Source organism: Bubalus bubalis, chromosome 8, assembly GCF_019923935.1.
Source record: "Bubalus bubalis isolate 160015118507 breed Murrah chromosome 8, NDDB_SH_1, whole genome shotgun sequence".
Taxonomy (NCBI): Eukaryota; Metazoa; Chordata; class Mammalia; order Artiodactyla; family Bovidae; genus Bubalus; species Bubalus bubalis.
In genome coordinates, this window is record NC_059164.1 from 114,328,879 (window position 1) to 114,351,491 (window position 22,613).

At 48.6% G+C, this 22,613-nt stretch overlaps 2 protein-coding genes and 1 pseudogene across 18 annotated transcripts in view; 1 reads left to right on the forward strand and 2 right to left on the reverse strand.

The window, feature by feature from the left end:
• Positions 1-3,780, reverse strand: part of KMT2C (lysine methyltransferase 2C) — a 262,120-nt gene extending 258,340 nt beyond the window's left edge. For 14 of the 17 annotated variants that reach the window (XM_025291897.3, XM_025291882.3, XM_025291896.3 and 11 more), the window contains exon 1: positions 2,707-3,118. In XM_025291897.3, the coding sequence (XP_025147682.3) occupies positions 2,707-2,867 (161 nt within the window). In that variant the 5' untranslated portion in view covers positions 2,868-3,118. Of the gene's footprint in view, positions 1-2,706; positions 3,120-3,762 lie in introns of those variants that run through there. The other 3 variants (XM_025291876.3, XM_025291886.3, XR_003111107.3) reach the window with 3 other exon arrangements.
• A 5,937-nt stretch (positions 3,781-9,717) lies between these two features.
• CCT8L2 (chaperonin containing TCP1 subunit 8 like 2) lies at positions 9,718-15,576 on the forward strand. Its single transcript, XM_025291899.3, has one exon. It carries the CDS (start codon positions 12,082-12,084, stop codon positions 13,684-13,686), a length of 1,605 nt encoding a protein of 534 aa, XP_025147684.2. The 5' UTR covers positions 9,718-12,081; the 3' UTR covers positions 13,687-15,576.
• Positions 15,577-17,522: 1,946 nt separating this feature from the next.
• On the reverse strand, positions 17,523-18,181 carry LOC112586415 (annotated as a pseudogene).
• Between the last annotated feature and the right edge of the window lie 4,432 nt (positions 18,182-22,613).

The window sequence follows — 22,613 nt, forward strand, 5'->3', positions numbered from 1 at the left end:
ATAGTTACTGTAAAATCAGTAACCGCATATGCTTTTCAAATGTGATTAAAACATAAAAATGATCTAACACTATAAAATAAGAAATATTTACCTAATTATTAAATATCTAAAAATTTAAACTCAAAAGAATGTGTATTTATTAGTCCATAGTTACCTTTTTCTTTTAAACCAAAACAAATACACCAACCTACTTTTAAAAAATATTGCCATAAGGCATCTTCTCTAGGGTAAAACAACCCACTTACTGATCATCTAAATATCACTGACAATTTAAACACGTTTATCTCCACTGCATTCCACAAACATACTAATTTTCATTTCTGAGGTAATTATTTGCAATTCCACATAATTTTAACATTTACAAACCTAATTTACATTTGTTACACATCGGTTTCACTTTCAGGGTCTGCACTACCCAGCTAACTACATGGTCTTTTCTGCATGTATCTTAGTACAGTATGGATTTACACAATTGAAAACCCCTCTCCTTGCCTCCCATTTCAGATATTAGCTTCCATTTACATATTTCCAAAACAACTGGAAAATCTATTTCCTTCTTCAAAAGACACACCTAATTTTAAAGAATTCACTAAAAAGTTTGAAGCCATCCAAGTTACTACTAGACTTAATTACCTGTAAGGACCACAGTGCCAGCTTCCAAATTTAAAAAAGAAAACTCTCAAGATTTAGAATTGTTCTAAACATCTTCCAAAGTGTTGAGATTTTTATACTGATGTATTACTGTCATTCTGTAGAAAAGTTTTAATCTCTCAGAGGGCTACCTTCTCCTTCATAATATAAGTGATAAAAATTAAAATAATAAAGTGACAATACCCTAAACCAACCTTTCTCCCGGTGTACTCAGGAGCTGCACTAATACAAATGAGCTCATTGCAATTTCAGGGGAAGTGTACACGTACACATACACACACACACTTGCATGCGCAGGGTGGGAACAATACTGATAGGTCTACTCTTTCTAGGGTAAAAATTTAAAAACAAGCCTAAAACATATAATAATCCAAGATTAATGTTCACAAAGAATGAAATAGTGAAAATGGGAAGTAATGAAGTTAAAACCCTACTGTGGCTTCCTATGTGTTGCTTTAAAGGATACCAAAAAAGTGGCAAAGAAGTTTAAAATTACTTAAACCTGCACCTTCCTTCTCCAGATTTGTTAATACAGGAATAACACTGGCATTTTGTATCAGACACTACAACGCGAGTGATACAGTAACCCCCAACTTTGTATCACAAAGGAGCAAATGCAATACTGTATACATCCTGTACTTGTTTCCCTCGCGATTCGTCACAGCTAGGTAAGAGCTGGCCATAAAATATGGAGGCAAGTCGAAGGCCCTGAGTCGCTTTCACAGTATAAGGACAGCGAAGCAAGAAGGAGCACATACCCAGTCCAGGGCTTCATGGGGCTCCCACAACCCTGTTCTCTGCCTGGGTTCACACTCCTGTTTTTACTATGTATCACCAAACGTTAACAATGCTATTGCTAAATGAATGCACCCCATCCGAAAAAAAAAAAGCCAAACTAGAACAAAAACCCAGAAAATCCGTAAGTGAGCTGCTCTCCGCTGCGTCCGCAGCGCCCTCGCACTGGCAGGAGACGACCATATAATGAAATGAGTAAGCACCCGATCCATTCCACAACTCCGAGGGCGGCCACGGACCTGCTCGGCACCCTCGAGAGCCACGAGCGCTCGGCGACTCCCCGGTACGAAATGGCTTTCTGGATTCCACGGGCAAAGTTGTCCGAGAACCATGCTGCAAAAAGGCATTTCTAACAACCGAAAACCGGCGCTGCCCAGCCCCGGGGTGCCGGCTCCGAAGCACCCGAGAGCCGCTCCGGCCCCGCTCACGGCTCGGAGGCGGCTCCTCGAGGCGAGTTCGGTCGCGGTTTCCATCCGTCCGGAGCTGCACCAACGTGCTCCCCACGCTCGGCCGGCGATTGGGAGCGACATTTCCAAAAACTTGGCGCTCGCGGTCCCCGCGCGGCCACCACACGGAGTTTGAGCGGCTCGGGCCGGGCGGTGCGGGCCGGGCGGGGGAGGGGAGCGGCCGTGAGACTTCCCGACGCGCCGGTGAAGCCCCGGAGCCCGAGGCTGGCGGGGGTGGGGAAGCGAGGAAAGTTAAAGCCGCGGCCGGCTGACAAAAGCAGCCCGGCTCCGGCTGCTGCTCGCCGCCCGCCGGCCGGCCCGGGGGACCACCTGGCCCCGGCGTTTTGACAGCTCGGCGAGCGCCCGGGGGTGCCGAACGCGAGGCCGGCGCCGCGACTCCCCAGCTGCGCCTCGGGCTGGGATAGCCAACGAGCCGGCGAGGCCCAGCGGCGGCTACGAGAAATTTCTCCAAACACAGAAGCCCCAGAAACCGCGGCGCCAGGGCCCAAACTAAAAAAAAAGTAAAGTGTGGCGGCGGCGCGGGCCGTCGGGGGCCCGGCCGCGGAGGGCGGTGCGGGGCGCCCGCGGGAGGCCGGGCGCCGGCGCGCGGGGCGCGGGGCGGGCGCGCGGGGCGGGCGGGCGCCCCCGGGGCCCGGAGCCGCGCGGCCGGCGGGGCCCCACCCCCACCCCGCGGGGGCGGCCGGGGGCGCGCGGGGGCGGCGGGGCCCGGGGCGCGCCGGTGACAGCTCCGGGCCGGCGGCCGCCGCCGCCGCCGCCGCTGGCTCCCGGCCTGGCTCCCTCACACTCAACTTACTTCTTTCTGGCTCTCTGGAAAGGGGAAGCGCCATCTTTGCGAGGCCGGCCCCGAGGTCTTTTGTCTGCGGCTGCGGGGCTCGGGGCCGGGGCTCCGGGCTCCTCGGGGGGTGGTGGCGGCGGCTGCGGCTGCTCCGCGCTCTTGTCCTCCTCCGACGACATCCTAGTCACCAGGAAAGACACATGGATCCCGGTCCTCCTCCTGGGGGGCTCCTCCCGCCGCCGCCGCCGCCGCCGCCGCCGCTGCTGCTCGGGTTCCTCCTCCCCGGCTCAGCCTCTCGCATTTCCCGCAGCCCCGGGAGCAGCAGCAGCAGCAGCAGGTACCGGGAGAGGCGGCAACATGGAGCGAGCAGGACACGCACTCACACACATACGCGCGGGCGCGCGCACCTCGGCGCGCAGGGGCCGGGCGGGGGGCGGCGGGCGGGGCGGCGGGAGGGAGGGAGGGGCCGGGGCGGGGAGCGCGGGCGGGGCCGGCGGGCGGGCGCCGGGCGGTGCGGGAGCGGGCGCGGGCGGCGCCGGGCGGGGCGGGGCTCCTGAGGGGCAGGGGCGGGGGCGGGGGGCGGCCGGCCCCGGGGGTCTCCGCCCGCGCCCCTCCCCCAGGCCGCCCGCGGCGGGGAGGAGAAAGGGGCCGCGGTTCGGGGAGCTGCGGCCCCGCGGGCGGGGGTCGCGCCCCCCGCCGGCGGCCCCTCCCCTGCGCGAGCCGCGTCAGGCGGGGCGGCGGCGGCGAAGTTTTGACAGCTGCTCCAGTTGTTGTTGTGGGTTCCGGGCTGCGCGAGAGCACCGGCCCCTCAGCGCCCGCGCCCGCCCTCCGGGGCTGGGAAGGAGGAAGTTTTGCGGGTGTGCGTGTACCACACACGCACACACAGACACACACACACTCGACAGGGGCCGTCGCGCGAGGGCCGCCGCTGGGTCTGCCCCGAGCGCCCCCGCACCTCAGCCCTCTCAAACTCGCCGCCGGTCTCGCCCACACACGGCCGCCGCGACGCCCCCGCCCCCTCCCCTTCCCCCACCCCGCCGCCCCCCGCGCGCCGCCGCCGCCGCTGCCACTCACGGGGGGGCTCGTTCCGCGCATGCGCCGCCCGCGGACGCGCCGCCGCCGCTGACCTCACCGCCCCTCCCCCGCCCCCGCTCCCTCCTCCTCTGACGCGGCGGCCCCGGCTGCGCCGCGGCTCCGGCTCCGGCTCCGGCCCCGGCCCCGGGAGAACGCCAAACTGCGGAGGAGGGAGTCCGGGATCGGGGTCCTGGGGAACGCGCGGAGGCAGGGCGAGGACGGGGGCAGGGCCGCGTCCCCGCTCCGAAGGCGCTCGGCGCCCCCACCCCCCAACACAGCCGCGGACGGGGGCGGGGGTGGGTGCGAGACGGTCGCGCCCCGGCGCGCGGCCGGCCCGGGCTCCCCTTTCGGCGCCCCCGCCCCACCCCACCCCGCCCCACCCTCGGCGGGGCGCGGGGGACCGGCCCGGAGGGACTCCGCCGGGCGCACGTTCAGCGTTCTTTCGTTTTTTTAATGCGCGTCTGTGGAGAGAGAGAAATGGAGTGCAACTTCGTTCTAATCCTATTCCAGGGGTACTTTCGTTATTGCCACGTCGTTTTCAAAATGATCCTGAAAGGGTTTATAAAGCTGTCAGACAAAAAGATGGCATTCTGAGGAATAAAAAGGCTGAAAGACATAATAAGCCAGTAAAAAAAAAAAAAAACCGACAACTCGATTTGAACGTTGGGTGAGATGCGATGCGGGGACAAAAATCGAAGGAGTTGTAAGCTGCCTCTTAGAATACGTGAAAAGGATGAAAGAAAAACGGGGCTGAGGGTCAGAAACCTGAAATGGACACTTACTCAGAAAGGAGAGTTACAGATGTGGGTGGGATCCTGGGCTTCTTATTCCAACAGGGATCAACCCTGGGACAATTTGTTCTTGTGAGCCTGCCTTCCCGTTCACTAGCGGAGTGGAAAGATCGTAGATTTGAATGGGGACAAAATACTAAGAACTAGCAACCAACCGTTTGCGAAAGCACAGGGGCAAACTCTCATTTTCCAGGCACACACTCTAGGCCGGACACCCAAGGCATTCTCAGGATTTTCATCAGTTTTCACGACACAGTTCTAGTGTAAGGTAAGAATAATACGCCGTTTTTCCTGCTTCGTCGTTTGCCTTCTTCACTTCCTCCCCAGTAGGCAGAATATAAACTTTCAATTGTGTTTTCTTATTTAGGCAAATACACTTTGATTTCCAGAGCGTGTTCTGACTAAAGCATAGTTTTTTGAAATGAGGACTACAGTAAGAATTTGAACTCCTTCAGGGTTTGGTTCCTGCTGGCTTTTCCACGTTTAATAAATTTACAATTTGAGACTGAGGAGACGCTGGCTTGGTAAATACAAACTTTAAGTGTCTGACTTTGTCTATAGAAATACAACATATACATGACTAATGATAAATGTAAGAAGTTATATATTTATATAATATTATATATAATATATATATTTAATGCTTATTATTACGCTTTTTCCTTTTCTGTACATTACAAACGTACTTTCAAAAATTGGATTATCGATCCAAATGTTTATCTTAAGTACTGCATTGAGAAGAGTCATTTCCAACTGTGTGTTTCATATGCACAAAATTCTACATCAGGGCAATTTACTTCAGAATACTTGTCAGCTCTGGAGAAATTAAGGGTCAGAAATGTGCAAACTGCAAGTCACTCCTGCTGGAGACAATTTTAAAAGGGACTGGGAAGAGAAAAGTGGGCAGGATAAATGGAAGGGTAGAAACAGAGGCTGTGCTTCTAGAAAGACAGAAGATGATGAAGGTAAAGCCGATGTTAAATTTCCATTCTTTTGGCTGCTGTGAGCAGACAGGTGGCTGGGAGCTGTTTTAACAGCACTGATGGGAGGCTCATCAGCTTGAACTTATTGAGGGCACAGCAGGCAAAACATAACCCGGGATGCAGAGGAAGTATTCAAGGAATACTTATTCGACATAAATAAAGGTCTTTCAAAGTTGTTTCCGTCTCTGTCATCCAAATTACACAGTTTTGAGACCACAATGGCAAAAATCCAGGAGGCAGGTAGCTTAGGTAGGTTCCTCAAAATTATAAAATCAGAAAGTCAGCAAGCACCTGGGAAGACCAAATGCAAAAAAAAAATAGAATGTCTTCTTTCTAATAAGTACACATGTTAAATAGGCACCTTGAAAACACGGTAGGTATGCAACAGTGTTAACAGCAATGAACTCTACAGGGCTGGACTTTCACTTCTTATATTTCTTTGTATCAGTCTTCCAGAGCAGATGTAGTCTAATCACAAATATATAGTAGATGTTCAAAATGTGGATGGGGAGTGAGGGTTGTTATCTTCAAAAAAGAAAAAGCAACATCTCATGAAACTCCTATAAGCAAAGGAGATTCTAAGAGTCTAACATACAAATGACCGAATAAAAATTCATGGTACAGTAGACTTACTATTGAAGGCCTATAAAATGTCATTGATATGTCTTTCTTTACAGAGCAGTCTTTATCACTTTGGTTCAGTGAACATAAAAGTATTTATGAGGCTTTCCCATAAGTTCACTACTAAATGGTATCCCTCTCTTTTTGTATTCCCATAGTCTTAAATTCCTCAAGGTTTTAGGAACCAAAATTTTATGATTGTGTAAAAAGACCACTAAAATGTAAATTCTAGATCTTATAAAATTTGTTCATATTTTTACTATTAACGTTGCACTTTTAAAAGTTGCAGTAATTCTTTTTTGGTCCTTTATTTTTCAGTGGGGGGAAAATGTTTTTAAAAGAATTTCAGCCACTATGAGTCCATATTTAGTCTATAGTGCATTTTTAAATTTAAAAATTCATATTATATTACATAAGTTATTTCAATAATGTACCTGTGTACATGTACCTGTGTGGTGGAAAAATTAAGGGAAGAAACTGAGAAGGAAATAAACAGAATAATCACCTTCAGAAATAACTTGTGTATCAGAGTTTGAGATGGTCTAGAGCTCATTTTGAAGGAAATGGCAACCCACTCCAGTGTTCTTGCCTGGAGAATCCCAGGGACAGGGGAGCCTGGTGGGCTGCCGTCCATGGGGTCGCACAGAGTCGGACACGACTGAAGCGACTTAGCAGCAGCAGCAGCAGCAGCAGAGCTCATTTTACAGAGATATGCATCTTGTCCTCTAGGGTTCTATACTTTAAACCTGGCACTACTGAACAAGACAACCACAAAAAGGGTGGCAGGCGACTGAAAAATAAACATGGGAAAACACATAAATAGATTAAATATTTACTGTGTACAAGACCATAGTTTTAAAAGAAATGCATCTGGGGATGTGGGGGAAGGGCAGGGATGGGAGAAGGCAGCAGACAGGCCTGTCCAGTGTACACACACACACACTTTCTTAGGTTCCTTGCTGCAGACTACTGTTATTAGCTTCCTATGGCTACTGCAAAAAGCGACCGCAAATAGGCAGCTTAAAACAACAGAAATGTTTTCTCTCACAGTCCCAGTGGCTAGAAGTCCAAAACCAAGGTGTCAGCAGGGCTGGTTCTTCGTGGTGGGCTCTGGGAAGCGTCGGTTCCACGTCCCTCTCAGTGTCGGGGGGACGTGGACGTGACAAGCAGTCCTTGGCTTCCCTCAGCTTGCGGATGCACCTCTCCTACCTGCCTCCATCATCACGTGGCATCTTCCCTGAGTGTCTGTGTCCTCCCTCATGGTGCTCCCCTGTGTGTGTGTCTTCTCTTCTTGTAAGGAATATTAGATTAATGGTCTACCCTCCACCAGTATGACCTCATCTTAATTAATAATTACATCCACAACAATCCTACTTCCAAATGAGGTCACATGCTGAGGTTTTGGGAGAGAATGTGAATGCTGGAGGGCAGGGGTGGGGTGGGAATATTCAACCCAGTATAACCACCGAACAGCCTATATTGATGCCTACCCATCTTAGCAGATCACGGTGTATATTGTTAGAAATTTGTATATGAGTCAACTGCATGCAAGCTCTTCTTGACGCACACAAAAGTTGTTTACATTATTTTACATGGAATCAACTTATCCAAATAAATAAAATCAAAGTGAATTTAACAACGATGGTGTCCACATAGTAACAGAGTTGAGATTCAGTAGTTCCGTGGTTGGTTTGATCTGTGTAGAAGTACATCAAAAGACTTCAGTTCAGAGCTTCCTTGGTGGCTCAGTGGTTAAGAATCCACCTGCCAACACAGGAGACACAGGTTCGATCCCTGGTCTGGAAAGATCCCACAGGCGGTAGAACAGCTAAGCCCATGCACCACAGCTACTGAGCTCTCCTGCTACAACTTAAGTCCATGTGCCCTAGAGCCTGTGCTCCGCAACGAGAGGCCACACCAAGGAGAAGACCAGGTACTGCAAGAAAGAGTAGCCCTCGAATGCCCCAACTAAAGAAAAGCCCGCGCAGCAACAAGGACCCAGCACAACCAAAAATAAATATGGACATGGAACTTACAGCCCCGCATCAGCCTTCAAGTTGAATTCTAAATTCCTCAGCATGGCTCACTAGGCCCTCGGGAGTCCCTGCCACCCTCCAGCCAAAGTGCTGTTCTTCCTTTCGCGCCACACCTTGAACTCAGGACTATTTTTGGCGGGCTCCAAACCTCACGAGGCTGTCCCAGCCCCTCCCACCCCGCCAGCCCTTGGCCAATTCCCACTTCTCTCCCCCTCTCCCCGCCCACTCCCCCTCCCCGCTTCACCTTTCTGTTGTTGTTGTTTTAGTCTGACTCTTTTGCAACTCTTGCGGGACTGTAGCCTGCCCGCCAGGCTCCTCTGTCCCTGGGATTTCCTAGACAAGAATACTGGAGCGGGTTGCCATTTCCTCCTCCAGGGGATCTTCCTGACACAGGGATCAAACCCACATCTCCTGCATCAGCAGGTAGATTCTTTATCGCTGAGCCACCTGAACAGCCCTTCAGCTCTCTTTAGACTTCACCTCACCCTGACCACCATTCTCCCCATAATGAAGGTTGAAGTTCCCCTGGATGCTTCTACAATACCTGTGCTCTCCTCATCACAGCTCTCCTGGCTGGTAATGAATGGCCCCCTTAGCTGTCTGCTTCCCAGCCTAAGTCCACAGGAGACCACCCCTCATGTCTGCCTTATTCACCTTCTACCCCTATGACTCAGCAGAGGCCCAAGAGAGTTGCTGAATAAGTAAAATAAATGGGAAAATGTTACTTTTAAGAAATACAGCTAAGATGATCCCTTCAGTTCAGTTCAGTTCAGTCGCTCAGCCATGTCCGACTCTTTGCGACCCCATGAACTGCAGCACGCCAGGCCTCCCTGTCCATCACCATCTCCCGGAGTTCACTCAAACAAACGTCCATCGAGTCGGTGATGCCATCCAGCCATCTCATTCTCTGTCGTCCCCTTTTCCTCCTGCCCCTAATCCCTCCCAGCATCAGAGTCTTTTCCAATGAGTCAACTCTTCGCATGAGGTGGCCAAAGTACTGGAGTTTCAGCTTTAGCATCATTCCTTCCAAAGAACACCCAGGGCTGATCTCCTTCAGAATGGACTGGTTGGATCTCCTTGCAGTCCAAGGGACTCTCAAGAGTCTTCTCCAACACCACAGTTCAAAAGCATCAATTCTTCAGTGCTCAGCTTTCTTCACAGTCCAACTCTCACATCCATACATGACCACTGGAAAAACCATAGGCTTGACTAGATGGACCTTTGTTGGCAAAGTAATGTCTCTGCTTTTTAGTTTGCTATCTAGGTTGATCATAACTTTCCTTCCAAGGAGTAAGCATCTTTTAATTTCATGGCTGCAATCACCATCTACCGTGATTTTGGAGCCCAAAAAAATAAAGTCTGACACTGTTTCCCCATCTATTTGCCATGAAGTGATGGGACCGGATGCCATGATCTTAGTTTTCTGAATGTTGAGCTTTAAGCCAATTTCTTCACTCTCCTCTTTCACTTTAATCAAGAGGCTTTTTAGTTCCTCTTCACTTCTGCCATAAGGGTGGTGTCATCTGCATATTTGAGGTTATTGATATTTCTCCAGGATGATCCCTTACAGGAGTATTTAAGTTTAAAAAAGAAACTATTTATATCCAGGTATACAAGTATACATGGATACTTTGCTACATTTTGTTGGTCTTTACATTTTACTTTGCCATAAGGAAACAAGCAAGTCATCTTTGCCCCCAATAACCAGCATTCGATACGTGACACTCTTCTCAGCGTTACTGGCTTTCAGAAACGGGGCGTGGAGGATCACACCTTTTCTAATGGAGTCTCTAAAATCTAAAAAGGTAAAATAGTTGCCCACGGTCTTCCGAGAACATGGTATGTCCTAAGAAAGACTTCTCATCCAAGATAATATCAAGGGGAAAATTATCACAGTCAAGCATATACAATATGTATCATGTAACCCACTTATGTAAAACTGTGTAAATCCACAACAAATATACATATGTGCATAAAGTAATAATGTTCACCAAAATATAAACAAATACTGTCTCTGGGCTGGGATTCCAAATAAGGTATACTTTCTTTGTTGTTTTTCTTTTTAAGTTGTGTGATGAATGGCTATTATTTTTACAAAAGGAATCAAGTTGCTTTTCAAAGAAAAATTTTTCTCCAAATTTATCTTTTTTTTAGCTTTAATTGTATTTAACGTTCATGTGACCTCCTTTTCCTTTTCTTTATTACTATCCACTTGTCTGTGGAAATATTAAAACAACACTCACCAAACTATCACCAATCCTGCATGGTATAAATCAGTTTCAGAGTTCTAGTTTTTAGAAGTTTTCCTTTTTTTTTCATTCGCCATTAAATGAAGTAAAAACAGTTTTTCCAAATGAAAAATGGCTTTTCTCTCTTTCCCTAATCTTTTTTTAAATTATTTTATATCAGAGTATAGCTGATATTGCGATAGTTTCAGGGGGACAGCCAAGGGACTCAGCCAGATGTATCCATTCTCCTGCAAACTCCCCTCCCATCCAGGCTGCCACCTAACACTGAGCAGAGTTCCCTGTGCTGTACAGTAGGACCTTGCAGGTGATCCTTTTACATAAAGCAGTGTGTACATGTCTATACCAAACTCCTTAACGATCCCTTCCCTTCATCCTTCCCGGCTGGTAACCATGCATTCCTTCTCTATGTCTGTGACTCTGTTTCTGTTTTGTGAATAAGTTCATTTGTGTCATTTCTTTTTAGGTTCCCGGATGTCACAGGTCTTTCCCTAATCTTAACAGCTAGGTTCATCACCGCCAGCTAGCACCCCAACACCTAAGGAAGCTGTACCCATGTGGCACCAGTCTCTTTGCCGCACTGGTCTCACATGCCTGCCATCTTTGTGTCCCCAGTACACTGAACTATGAGCTGGATGCTCATAAATATTTGTTACACAGACTAAAAAAGAAGCAATCATTACTCCAGGAGGTGCCACATGCAGAAAGGAAGGAGCAGGAGAAGGAAGAGAGGGAGGTCGGAAGAGAAGGAGGTCGGAAGAAGGGAGCTCAGATTCCAAGGGCAGAGGGGGAGGGCGGCAGGCCCAGCCTCGCTCACTCTGCTTTACCGCCCTCCCGTTCGCTCTCACTCCTCTGCGTCCATGTCTATTACTCTGTCTGCAGGCTGTTGGCCTCTTGCCCTCCCTTGTCTTGACCTGCCTTTGCCAGGTCAGTCACTGTCATTGGGAAGACTTGTCCTATGCTGGGCAGGTTCTCACTCCTGCAGCTTGAAAGACAAACAGGCCAGCAGACACCTCAAGGAACCTGATGAGGATAAGGTAGCTGAAGAGGCCTGGGCACACAGGTAACTGAGGTGGTTAGGGTTACAGAGTACTGCACAAAAAGTAAACAAAACTGTTTCCTTCTCAAAACAAACAAACAAACCCCCAACCAACCAAACAACAGGAGCCACAGCATTACCCAGAATCTGAAGAGAGTGGGTGTTTTCCTTTGGTTTTCTCTTCTCTGTCCTCATCTGTTGTCTTGAAAGTTTAAAAGAAACTCCGGGGCCGCGGGCACCGGTGTCCTTTCTCTGCTGGACAACAGGCCTGACGGCCGCCTGCCCCAGAGCCTCCCAACTCATGGTCCGTCCTTCTGTGACCTCATTCCCTGCCTGGTTCCGTGTGCCACTCTGTGACTTAATCGAGGTGAGATCTGTTTCAGCACACAAGCTCCAGAGGCCCCGCAGGCTCGTCCCTTTGCAGATAACTCGGGGGGGTGGGGGTGGTTTTAGGGCTGAGGTCTCAGCAGATCACCCTTGTGCCTACTTCTCCAGAGACTGCTTTTCCCTCTGACCCCTGAAGAGCCTTCAAAGATCGCCTCTCTGGGCGCCTCGTGGCTGTTCTAGCGCGTGTGTGCGGCCTGCTGGGCCCCCGCGCATGCCATGGACCGCAGAGCGCCTCCAACTGCGCCGGAGCTGCCCGAGCGGCTGCCGGCAGAGGAGAAGCACCTGCTGAGCAGCCTGACCGCGGCAGACACCTTGGCCCGAGTCCTGCGGCCCTGCTACGGGCCCCAGGGGCGGCAGAAGCTCCTCGTCACCGCCAAAGGCGACACTGTGCTCACGGGGCACGCCGCGGCCATCCTGCGGGCGCTGGAGCTGGAGCACCCGGCTGCCCGGCTGCTACGGGAGGCGGCGCAGGGCCAGGCGGAGCAGAGCGGCGACGGCGCGGCCTTCGTGGTCCTCCTGGCCCAGGCGCTGCTGGCACAGGCTGAGCGCCTGCTGCGGGCCGGCCTGCCGCGCGCCCAGCTCCGCGAGGCCTACGCGGCGGTGGCCGCGGAGACGCTGGCCCTGCTGCCGTCGCTGGCTGTCCGCGCGCTGGGGCCCCTGGAGGACCCGGTCTGGGCGCTGCGCTCGGTCATGAACACGCACGCGCTCTGGCGCACCGACCACCTGGCTGGGCTGGTGGCGCATGCGTGCTGGGCCACGCGGGAGCTGGACGGCGGCTTCCGGCCGGAGCGCGTGGGCGTGTGCGCGCTGCCTGGCGCGCGGCAGGAGGACTCGTGCCTGCTGCCCGGCCTGGCCCTGCTGGGCAAGCCCTGCGGCCAGGTGACCATGGTGCTCAGTGGTGCCCGCGTGGCTCTCTTGGCCTGCGACTTCGGGCCCGCCCGCCCCCTTGCTCCGGCCACCGCCCGGCTCTCCAGCCCCGATGACCTGATCCGGTTCCGGAAAGGCAGCGAGAGTCTGATAGAAAAGCAGGTGGCCCAGCTGGCTGCTGCGGCTAACGTGGTTGTGGTCTCGGGGGACATCGACGAGAAGACCCTCACGCAAGCGGACAAGTACGGCCTCATGGTGATCCAGGTCGCGTCCCGGCGGGAGATGGTTTATCTGAGCGAGGTGCTGCGCACCCCTTTGACGCCTTACCTCGTTCCTCCGCTGGAGCCAGGGAAGTGTCAGAGGGTGTACGGGCAGGAGCTGGGAGAAGCTTTGGCCGTGGTGTTTGAGTGGGAGAGTTCAGGCACCCCTGCCCTCACCTTGGTCCTCAGGGGGGCCACTGCCCATGGGCTGCGGGGGGCCGAGCAGGCCGCCTACAGCGGCATTGACGCCTACTTCCAGCTGTGCCAGGACCCCAGACTGCTCCCCGGAGCTGGGGCCACAGAGATGGCCCTGGCGAAGATGCTCTCGGAGAAAGGGGCCAAACTGGAAGGGCCCAACGGCCCCACCTTCCTGGCGTTCGCCCAAGCCCTGCAATCTCTTCCGGAAACTTTGGCAGAGAACGCAGGCTTAGCTGTCCCCGACGTGATGGCAGAAATGAACGGAGCTCACCAGGCTGGAAACTTCCTCATAGGAGTGGGGGTCGAGGGGATAATAAATGTGGCCCAGGAAGAAGTGTGGGACACCCTGATAGCCAAAGCCCAAGGACTTCGAGCCGTGGCTGACGTGGTTCAACAGCTCCTGACTGTTGATGATGTTGTCTTGGCCAAGAAAAGTCCCGCATATCCGCAGGACCCGAATCCTGAACCCAAGAAGAGGAGTGCCCGTCCCCTGTGAGATAAACGGAGCCCTTGGAACAAATAACTGGCAACATCCTTAATAAAGTGGGGTCGCTAGGAAGGGCGCTGCCACCCCAAAAAATGAATGCTTGCCTTGTGTTGCCTCCAAGCTTGGTGCTATTTGAGTCCATTTCTTTAGATAAAAACAACATATAAAGAACCACAAGCAGAGTCCTTCTTGATTTACTTCCTTTCAGATTCTTGGCTTTTTTCGTTTCCTGTTTCTCTCCATCAGATTCTGTTCCTTCCCTCCAAGAAAAGCAAGATTCAATTCCATTAAAGATTTTTAAATTGAGTAACTGGGTTTGGGGAATGTAAAAAAAAAAAAAAAAAAGCAGGTATCTCTAAATTATTTTGAGTATTCTTGCATGAATTCTAATATATGTGAATTTCTATCCAGATGTCACTTTAACAATCTGAGAACATCAGTTTCAGCTTAAAGGAGTGACCACTCATTTCTGTTGTGATTATTTGGGAAAAGAGAGAATATTAAGGCAAAAAAAAATCAATGTAAAAGAAAAAAAATGAGGTGGGAGGCAATACTATTTTTAAAAAGCATCCTTGGCATGTATAACAAAAGATAAGAACACACTCCTTAGAACCACACACAGCTCTGGAGTAGGAGAGGAGCAGTGGGGAGCACCTTTCACCAGGGTGTCCTGGCCAGGCTGTGATTATGACAAGGTGCTGTACTGTGCTGTGCTTAGTCGCTCAGTCATGTCCAACTCTTTGCATCCCCATGGACGCTAACCCTCCAGGCTCCTCTGTCCATGGGATTTTCCAGGCAAGATTACTGGAGTGGGTTGTCATGCCCTCCTCCAGGGGATCTTCCCAACCCAGGGATTGAACCCAGGTCTCCCGCATTTCGAGGCGGATTCTTTACTGTCTGAGCCTCCAGGGAAGCCCATGACCAGGTATCCCTGGGCAATAAAGAGGAGTTTGAGTAGAGCCAGAGCATGTTACCCAAAGCCTTTCCCACTTAGCCGTCTGAGTTTCTCTGCCTCTGGGAAGAGAGCAGCATGTCGGGGCAGAAGTGAGGCGATGGGAGGCTGCAGTCTATTGGAATCAAAACAAAAAAGCTTAAGCATTTGGAGAGAAAACCAAACTCAAGAAACAACTGTCTTACAGCAGGCAAAGATTCTTTGAAACCCGGAAATGAAATCCTGAGAATCTGTTAGTGAACAAAGGATAGTGGATGAAAATGTACTAAAACTAGACTCACTATTACAAACTTCAGATCTATACAACATCCTCCATGGGTGGGTTTGTCCTTGTTTGTCTTCATTATTAAATCTTAGCAAATATAAGTAAATGCTGTCATATTTCTCCCCTGCCCTCAGGTTCCATATTGTTCTCATAGAGTCTCAAATTCCATAATCATAGTGATGATGATAGTTAACTTTGTAAAGCAGTTCAAAAGCACTTTGTACTCATTTAATCATCAAAACAAACTTAGGAGAAAGAAGCTTGTTATTGCTCAGCTTCTGGAGACACAATTGAGCTTCAGAAAAATTAAGTGATTGGGTAAAGTTACACAGTAAATAGAAGTGGAAAACCCATTCTCTTATTCATTATTTTATTGCCCCAATCAAATTCCTCTGTTGTGTTGTTTTCATAGACATAACCCCTATGATTATGAAGAAAGTATGTCTCAAAATGGCCCTTGGAAAACATACAATTAGTGTTTTCTAAATTAGGCAGAAAGCCATAATCATTTTGCAAAATAAATTAAAGATGGCTCTTGCTCACAGAGAACGTTTTAGTTATAGATCCAAGACATACATAAGTCAAATAATGTAACTTAGTATCTTTTAAATGCCCTAACTTTGATACACAAGTGAATTTTTTGATAATTTACTTGGGGAGAAATCATACTGTAACATTACCATCTCCTTTCCCCTAGACAGACAGACATACACACACAGACATACACACAATTATATATTTATATATATATATGTATATTGGAGAAGGCAATGGCACCCCACTCCAGTACTCTTGCCTGGAAAATCCCATGGACGGAGGAGCCTGGTAGGCTGCAGACCATGGGGTCGCAAAGAGTCGGACAGGACTGAGTGACTTCACTTTCACTTTTCCCTTTCATGAATTGGAGAAGGAAATGGCAACCCACTCCAGTGTTCTTGCCTGGAGAATCCCAGGGACAGGGGAGCCTGGTGGGCTGCCGTCTATGGGGTTGCATAGAGTCGGACACGACTGAAGTGACTTAGCAGCAGCATATATATATATATATATATATATAAACAGAAATAGACTCACAGACACAGAGACCAGACTTGTGGTTGCCAAGTGGGGCGGGGTGGTGGGTGGGAGAAGGATACATTGGGAGTTTGGGATTAGCAGATGCAAACTATTATATGCAGAATGGATAAACAACAAGGCCCTACTGTATAGCACAGGAAACCATATTCAATATCCTGTGATAAACCATTCTGGAAAATAATATAAATATGTATGTATAACTGAATCACTTTGCTGTACAGCAGAAATTAACACAATATTGTAAATCAACTACAATTAAAAAAAAATTTGAAGACTGATCAAGAATAACCATGAAGGGACTAAATTTATCTGGAATTAACTAAATGAAATATTCTACCAACAGGGAGAAAGGGAGCAGGAAAAAGAAATTTTAAGATCATTTAATTATAGAAACCTTTTCAACACATTGAGTTCGGGGCTTGGAAATTCAAACTGTCTACACATGGAAAGACCAAATGTGGCATTCAGACACTCTAGCACTAAGAGAGTTTGCCTTTGGTTACTATGAAGCTAAGTAAGAGAGACTACAGTGGCAGTCTGTCTGTATCAAAAGGCAGATTTGAGATGCTGTTCTTATTCATCACACAGGTTAAAAACAAAATCATGGCTATCCCCATAAGTTTTCTTCTCACTGAATGAATGCATCAGAAAGGAGCGGTGGATTCTGGCGAGTGCCTCTCCGAACTTCACTGAAGGCACAACGGAGAACGATTTCATATCCAGATCATTACACATTTTAAAAAACATCTTCACCCCTGTAGTTACCCCAGTATTGTTTCCTGTGCCCACTGACTCCAGAAACTAGCACTGCAGAGACCCCCACTGTGGCTGCATGCCTGAGCTTGCTCTCCAGGGAAGCACCCCAAGCTCTGGCCCAGCATCCCCACCCCTAACCCCTAGCAGCGAGATCTGCAAGCCAGTCCCCGTCTTGCCTGTGTAGATGCCAAATACTACGCGCTTCACATTTCATTCCTACATTCATTTTGATTGAAAACCTCCTTCTCCCTCAATTTTATTAATGCAATTTGTTTACAGAAGGTGAAATAATCCATTGCAATATTGTCTCATATGAAAAACAGTTTACAAAAAGACCTGAATGTTTTTCCTACATTAGATTTTAACCTGAGAAAAATCTGCACATCCTATAATTTCTGAAACTTAAATAGAAAACATTTCGAAATATACCCAGATGTTACTGAAATTTAGCCTTGCTTGAGATATAATCAACGTATTAGTTTTAGCCATATGACAGAATGATTTGACATAGGCATGTATCGTGAAACAATCACCAACAATTAGCTAACACGTATCGCCACACATAGTTACAAGTTTTGGGGGTTTTTTAATGTGTTTATTTGGCTGCATCGGGTCTTAGTTGAGGCCCATGGGAACTTGCTGCACAGGTTTAGTTGCCCTGCAGTATGTGGGACCTTAATTCCCTGACCAGGGATTGAACCCAAGGCCCCTGCATTGTAAGGCACCCTCTTTTCTGTTGTTGTTACATAAATTAACCCATTTATTACAGGCTAGCAGCATTATCAGATAGTGACGCTCCTACCGGCCCTTCAGTTCCTGCAGTCTCTGACAGCGGCTCTCCAGAGAGAGCAGAGGTGGAGCTGCAGGTCCAGGCGCCGCCAGCTTCTGTTCTCACGCAGGAACCACAGAGCCAAACGCCCCCAGCACGTCTCGTCATTTTGGTTTTGCCACAGAAGGAGCAGGTGTAGTCCACGTGCTGGCTGATTTCAATTTTCCGCGCCATTTTCCTGAGGGAGGCACTGGGACGGGTCCCGCGTTTGCCCGCGATTCTGACCTCTTCGGTGCGTTCCACCATGTTGCGGCAAACTAGGTCCCAGCCCGAGAGCTGTAAGGCGTGCTCTTAACCACCGGACCACCAGGGAAGTCCCTGCCTCTTTGATAATAGACAGGTGGGAGGTGATAGCCCATTATGATTTTCTCTTTAAAAATTTTTATTGGAGTATAGTTGATTTACAATGTTGCATTAGCTTTAGGTGTACAGCAAAGTGTATGTTATGTATATCCATTTATCCATTTTAAGATTATTTTCCCATATAGGCCATTATAGAGTGTTGAGTAAGGTTCCCTATCCTATACAGTAGGTTCTTATCAGTTATCTATTGTATATATGGTACTGAGCGAGCAGAGTTATCTATTTTATATATAGTAGTGAGTATATGTCAATCCCAGTCTCCCAATTCATCCCTCCCCTCCCCATTCTGATTCTGATTTACATTTCTCTGATGATTAGTGTTGTTGAACACCTTTTCATGTACTCAAATGTTGGCATTTGTATGTCTTCTTAGAAAAAAATGTTCAGATCTTCTGTCCATTTTACAATTACATTGTTTGTTTTTTGCTATTGAGTTGTGTGAGCTTTTCTTTGAAATTTAAAGTCTGTATTCAGATGTTCAGCATCACATCACAGAGGTCCATCCATAGAGACTGAGGTGTTAATGTCACAGTTTGAAATGATGCTTTCCTATTTCTGTGCAAATGTTTATTTTGCCCTATATGATGGTAGGCACTAAGTAGTAGAGAATGAGAATACCATCAGTGATTTGAAATATAGAAATAGTAATATAATATTTATTCAGAGAAAATATTTTCATTTTACTCCATTTTTCTATTATGTTACAAATTCATTAGATATAATTGCTTTTCTCCTCCTGCCAACATTTTATTTTCTGTGTTGTCTTTTCACTTGGTTTATTTCAAACCCTGAAGCAACCAGTTCTTCATTTCTTTTGCCCATGGTTTCTACTTCTCCATCAGTTTGATGGGCTCTCATCACAACAAGTAATTAATATTCTTTGCCTGGAGTTGTTTTTTTTTTTTTTTTTTCCTGGCAGTTTTAGAAACATGATACCCTATTTTCTCCCCAAGATCTGGATTTCCTTTTCATAAATTACATTTCTTCTCCTTTGGAAGTTCCCTGGTGGTTCAGTGGTTAGGACTCTGTACTTGCACTGTTAAGGGCCTGGGTGCTATCCCTGGTCTGGAAACTAAGATCCCACAAGCCAGGTGGCCACAAAAAAAAAAAAGTTTTTTTTTTTTCCTTAAACTTCTCTTCTTTCTTTCACTCTCTTCTGATCTCTTCAGCATTTTACTTTCATAAAGTTTTTCTTCTACTGAACTCTCTTATTTTGAACTTAACTAAATAATGGGTTTCTAGAAGTGCTGACAGCCCAAAATTTTCTTCATTCTTCATAGTAAACTGTGGAGAGTTCTAGAAGTAAATGTGGCTCTTTATATTTCAAGTAAGAGTGGGGGACATTTGGATTCAGTATCGCAACTTGAACATTTATTCAGTGCCAACTCAGTGTTAAGAACTACCCAGATACCAGGAATTAACTTGGCCAACAGGCTAGGAATCTCAATCAGGCAAACTTTTCCTTTAGAGATATTAGAAAGTAGACAGAAGATAACTAGAAAAGACATGAGTCACATGCATCTCTTGCTACAGCCACTGACTCATGACACTGGGTAATGATCAGCCTATGGAGTGAGTGAATGAAGGAAGCTGTTTTTAAACCTCCTAGATGGTGTGGGACTTTGTAAACACCCAACTCCCATCTCCTGCTACAGGCAGAGGAACTGAACGCCTCCTCACCTTCCTTGGAATCCACCAGCACACTCCTCAAAGGGAACCTGGCTCCTCAGAGGGACAGTCTTAAAGCCATCTCAAAGCTGCCCTGCAAGCAGAGACCTGCTGATCTACTTGACCAGCTCCGCCTCCCCCTCCCAGGGGTCAGATCTCTGCCCCCTCCAACTCTCTCCCCTTCCTTCCCTTGTGGATATTTCCTCCTATCAGTCTCTTGCATGACAGTCCTGTCTTGGCATCAATTTAGCAGAGGACCTGATCTACAGAAATGTAAGATTACCTTGAAATCTAGATTTGTCCTCCTGAGTGAATGACCTTCCTCTTCTCAAAAGTCACTCCAGGAGAGATAACTTCAGTTTATAAGCAACTACCTCACCAGCCCTCCCCACCCTAACAGCCACTCCCTGCACCACTCCCTAAGGGAACAGCAGTCCACACCTCACACCTCCCCCACTTCACCCAACCAGGCACACCCCTTCCTCATTTGTAAGTATTAATATTCATCTCTTTGAGGCAAGTAAGTATATCTTTTGAATATTGAATATACTCTCCTTTTCTCCTCTTCATTTCTCCTCTTACTAACGTGTTATTACTACATTAATAATAAAATGTCTTGCATAAGAACAGCATTGTTGTTTCTTTCCTGAGCCCTTTACTGGAGAAGGAAATGGCAACCCACTCCAGTCTTCTTGCCTGGATAACTCCATGGACAGAGGAGCCTGGTGGGCTACAGTCCATGGGGTCACAAAGAGTTGGACACGACTTGAGCACCCAACACTGAGCCCTTTATAGAAACATTCTCTCATCTGATCCACATAGACACTGTGAGATTAGCCAGAACCAATATGATCAGACCCACTTCAGAGACACAGAAAGTGAGACCCAAACTAATCTTCAGGGTGGGGGCGGTGGGGGTCAGTTTCCAAGTCTTCCCAGTGAAGTCTTGAACCCTATGACATCTAAGTCCTCTTCCACTTGTAAAATGGTACGATTTCCATCATTTGTCTTAATTCACAAAGCTAGTGGTTAGGGGTGGATTAGTGATCTGAGATGAAGGTGAATTCCCCCCCCCACAGCCTGGTCTTTGCCGACAACACCAGTGGCTAACGTTTACTAGCGGGCCCCGAGCTGGTTCCTTACAGGAGCACTGCAGAACACCTATCAACGCCCCTGTTCAGCACCCCAGTATCTAAAAGTATGTCGATTTCAGTTCTACACTCACGTATCAGGAAGTGACCCCACCCTTGCTTTAAGGATATGCTCTGGTTGGCTGGTTGGTTGAACCTGATCAAGGCTTTCCATTCTCCTGGTCAGTCGCTGGTCTAAGGCCTGGGCCAGGCGGCCCAAGCAGAGTGACTGGAGGATTCCGGCCTGGAATGCAGGAGGGGAGCGCACTGGCTCCTGGTGAACCTCAGTTAGGAACCAGCAGCCTCTGTGTGCCCCGAGGGGAAGCCGCAGGACTGTCCTTTGGGCTGACAGTTTCCACGAGATGTCTGTATCTCTAAAACTATAAGCAAACAACAGAGGCAAAGAACGATGAAGTCACTGAGAACCAGGGAGTTACTAAACTTGGCCAGACTCACACTGCCTGTTTGGGGCAGTTAGGACTAGATTTCATCTTTCCAGCAACCTACCCAGGGTTCTCTGGGCCTAAGCAGGTAGAGGATGCAACCCTGTGCAGGGGTCCAGAGGGCTCACTGCTGAACGGAACCCCAGCAGTATGTCTGAGGGAGATAAAGGAAGGGGAAACTAGAAGGGGCATCTTCCTATTTTGCTTTCCTGCCTAAGGCTGAACCCAGGACAGGGCCCCAGCTGTCCAGCAGAGCCTCATGGCAACACTGACTCCTTCCCTTCCCCCACTCGAGCCCTCAGCCAAGCAAAGCGCCTCTGAGACTGCCCTGGAGGAGGAAGGTGCTGCCAGCCAAGTATCTGCCCACCTGGGGTCAGGGTGAGAGCGAGGCAGTGAGCACACGCTGTGACAGCTGGAGAAGAGGGGGGCAGTGGGTGGCCTCGGGGCCACAGGCCTTGTCTCTCACTCTCCTAGTCAAAGAACAGCCAGAAATAAAGCACACAAAGAAACACAGAATAGTTACAACAGAAGAGCTATTTTTCCAGTTCACTTACTTACATGTGTGTCTATACAACGCTGGTGGAACCAGATGAGAAGGACAGTTTGGTTAGTTCACTTGACCATAGCTAATGTTCCATTCGTATTTATTCATCAAGGATTTACAGAGTGCCTACTTTGTGCCCTGGAGATACAGCTCTGGAAAAACACCAAAATCGCACCTGTGTCCAGGGGGCCAGACAGGTAAGTAAACATGATTTCAGACCGTGCTTACACTCTGAAGGAAATAACTGGGTGATATGGCAGTAACTGATCACGCTAGATACAGGGTCAGAAGTGCCTCCTGGGGTGACATGAGGAAACAGCAGCAAGTGCAAAGGCCCTGTGGCAAGAAGCCCTAGGTGGTCATTGTTCTTGGGGTGCAGTAACCAGAGGCAGGAGAGGCAGACAGAATCGTCTAAGGCAGAACCTTGGAGGCCACTGTAGGAGCTTTGTAAAGACCCTCTGTGACACGTGGAACGGGCGTTAGACGCACCAGTCTGATGGAATCTCTCCATGCACCGCTGGAGTCTGACCTGGGTTTAAGTTTTATATCAACCGCCCTCTTTCATAAGCTTGGGAAAGCTACTGGAGTGTCCTCATTTGAATAATCAAGGGTTCTCCTGCAGGAAAGCAAAATACTTGGGGGTTTGCTCCAACCCTCAGCTCTTTCAGACAATTCATCCTTACAGACAAAAGCAGACACTTAGGAAAACTGGCACAAATTAAACACACACACACCCCTTAAACTGTCAGATGACCGTATTGCATAAACAACCGATATTAACAGTAGATTCCTCAAGGAAAAATAACTGGTTATGTTGCTGCTAATCAAGTTTGTCATTCTGGTCTCACATGGTCCTTTAAGAACTCAATCTCGATCCCAGGGCTGGGTGGATTTGGGCGTTTCAGTTCATTT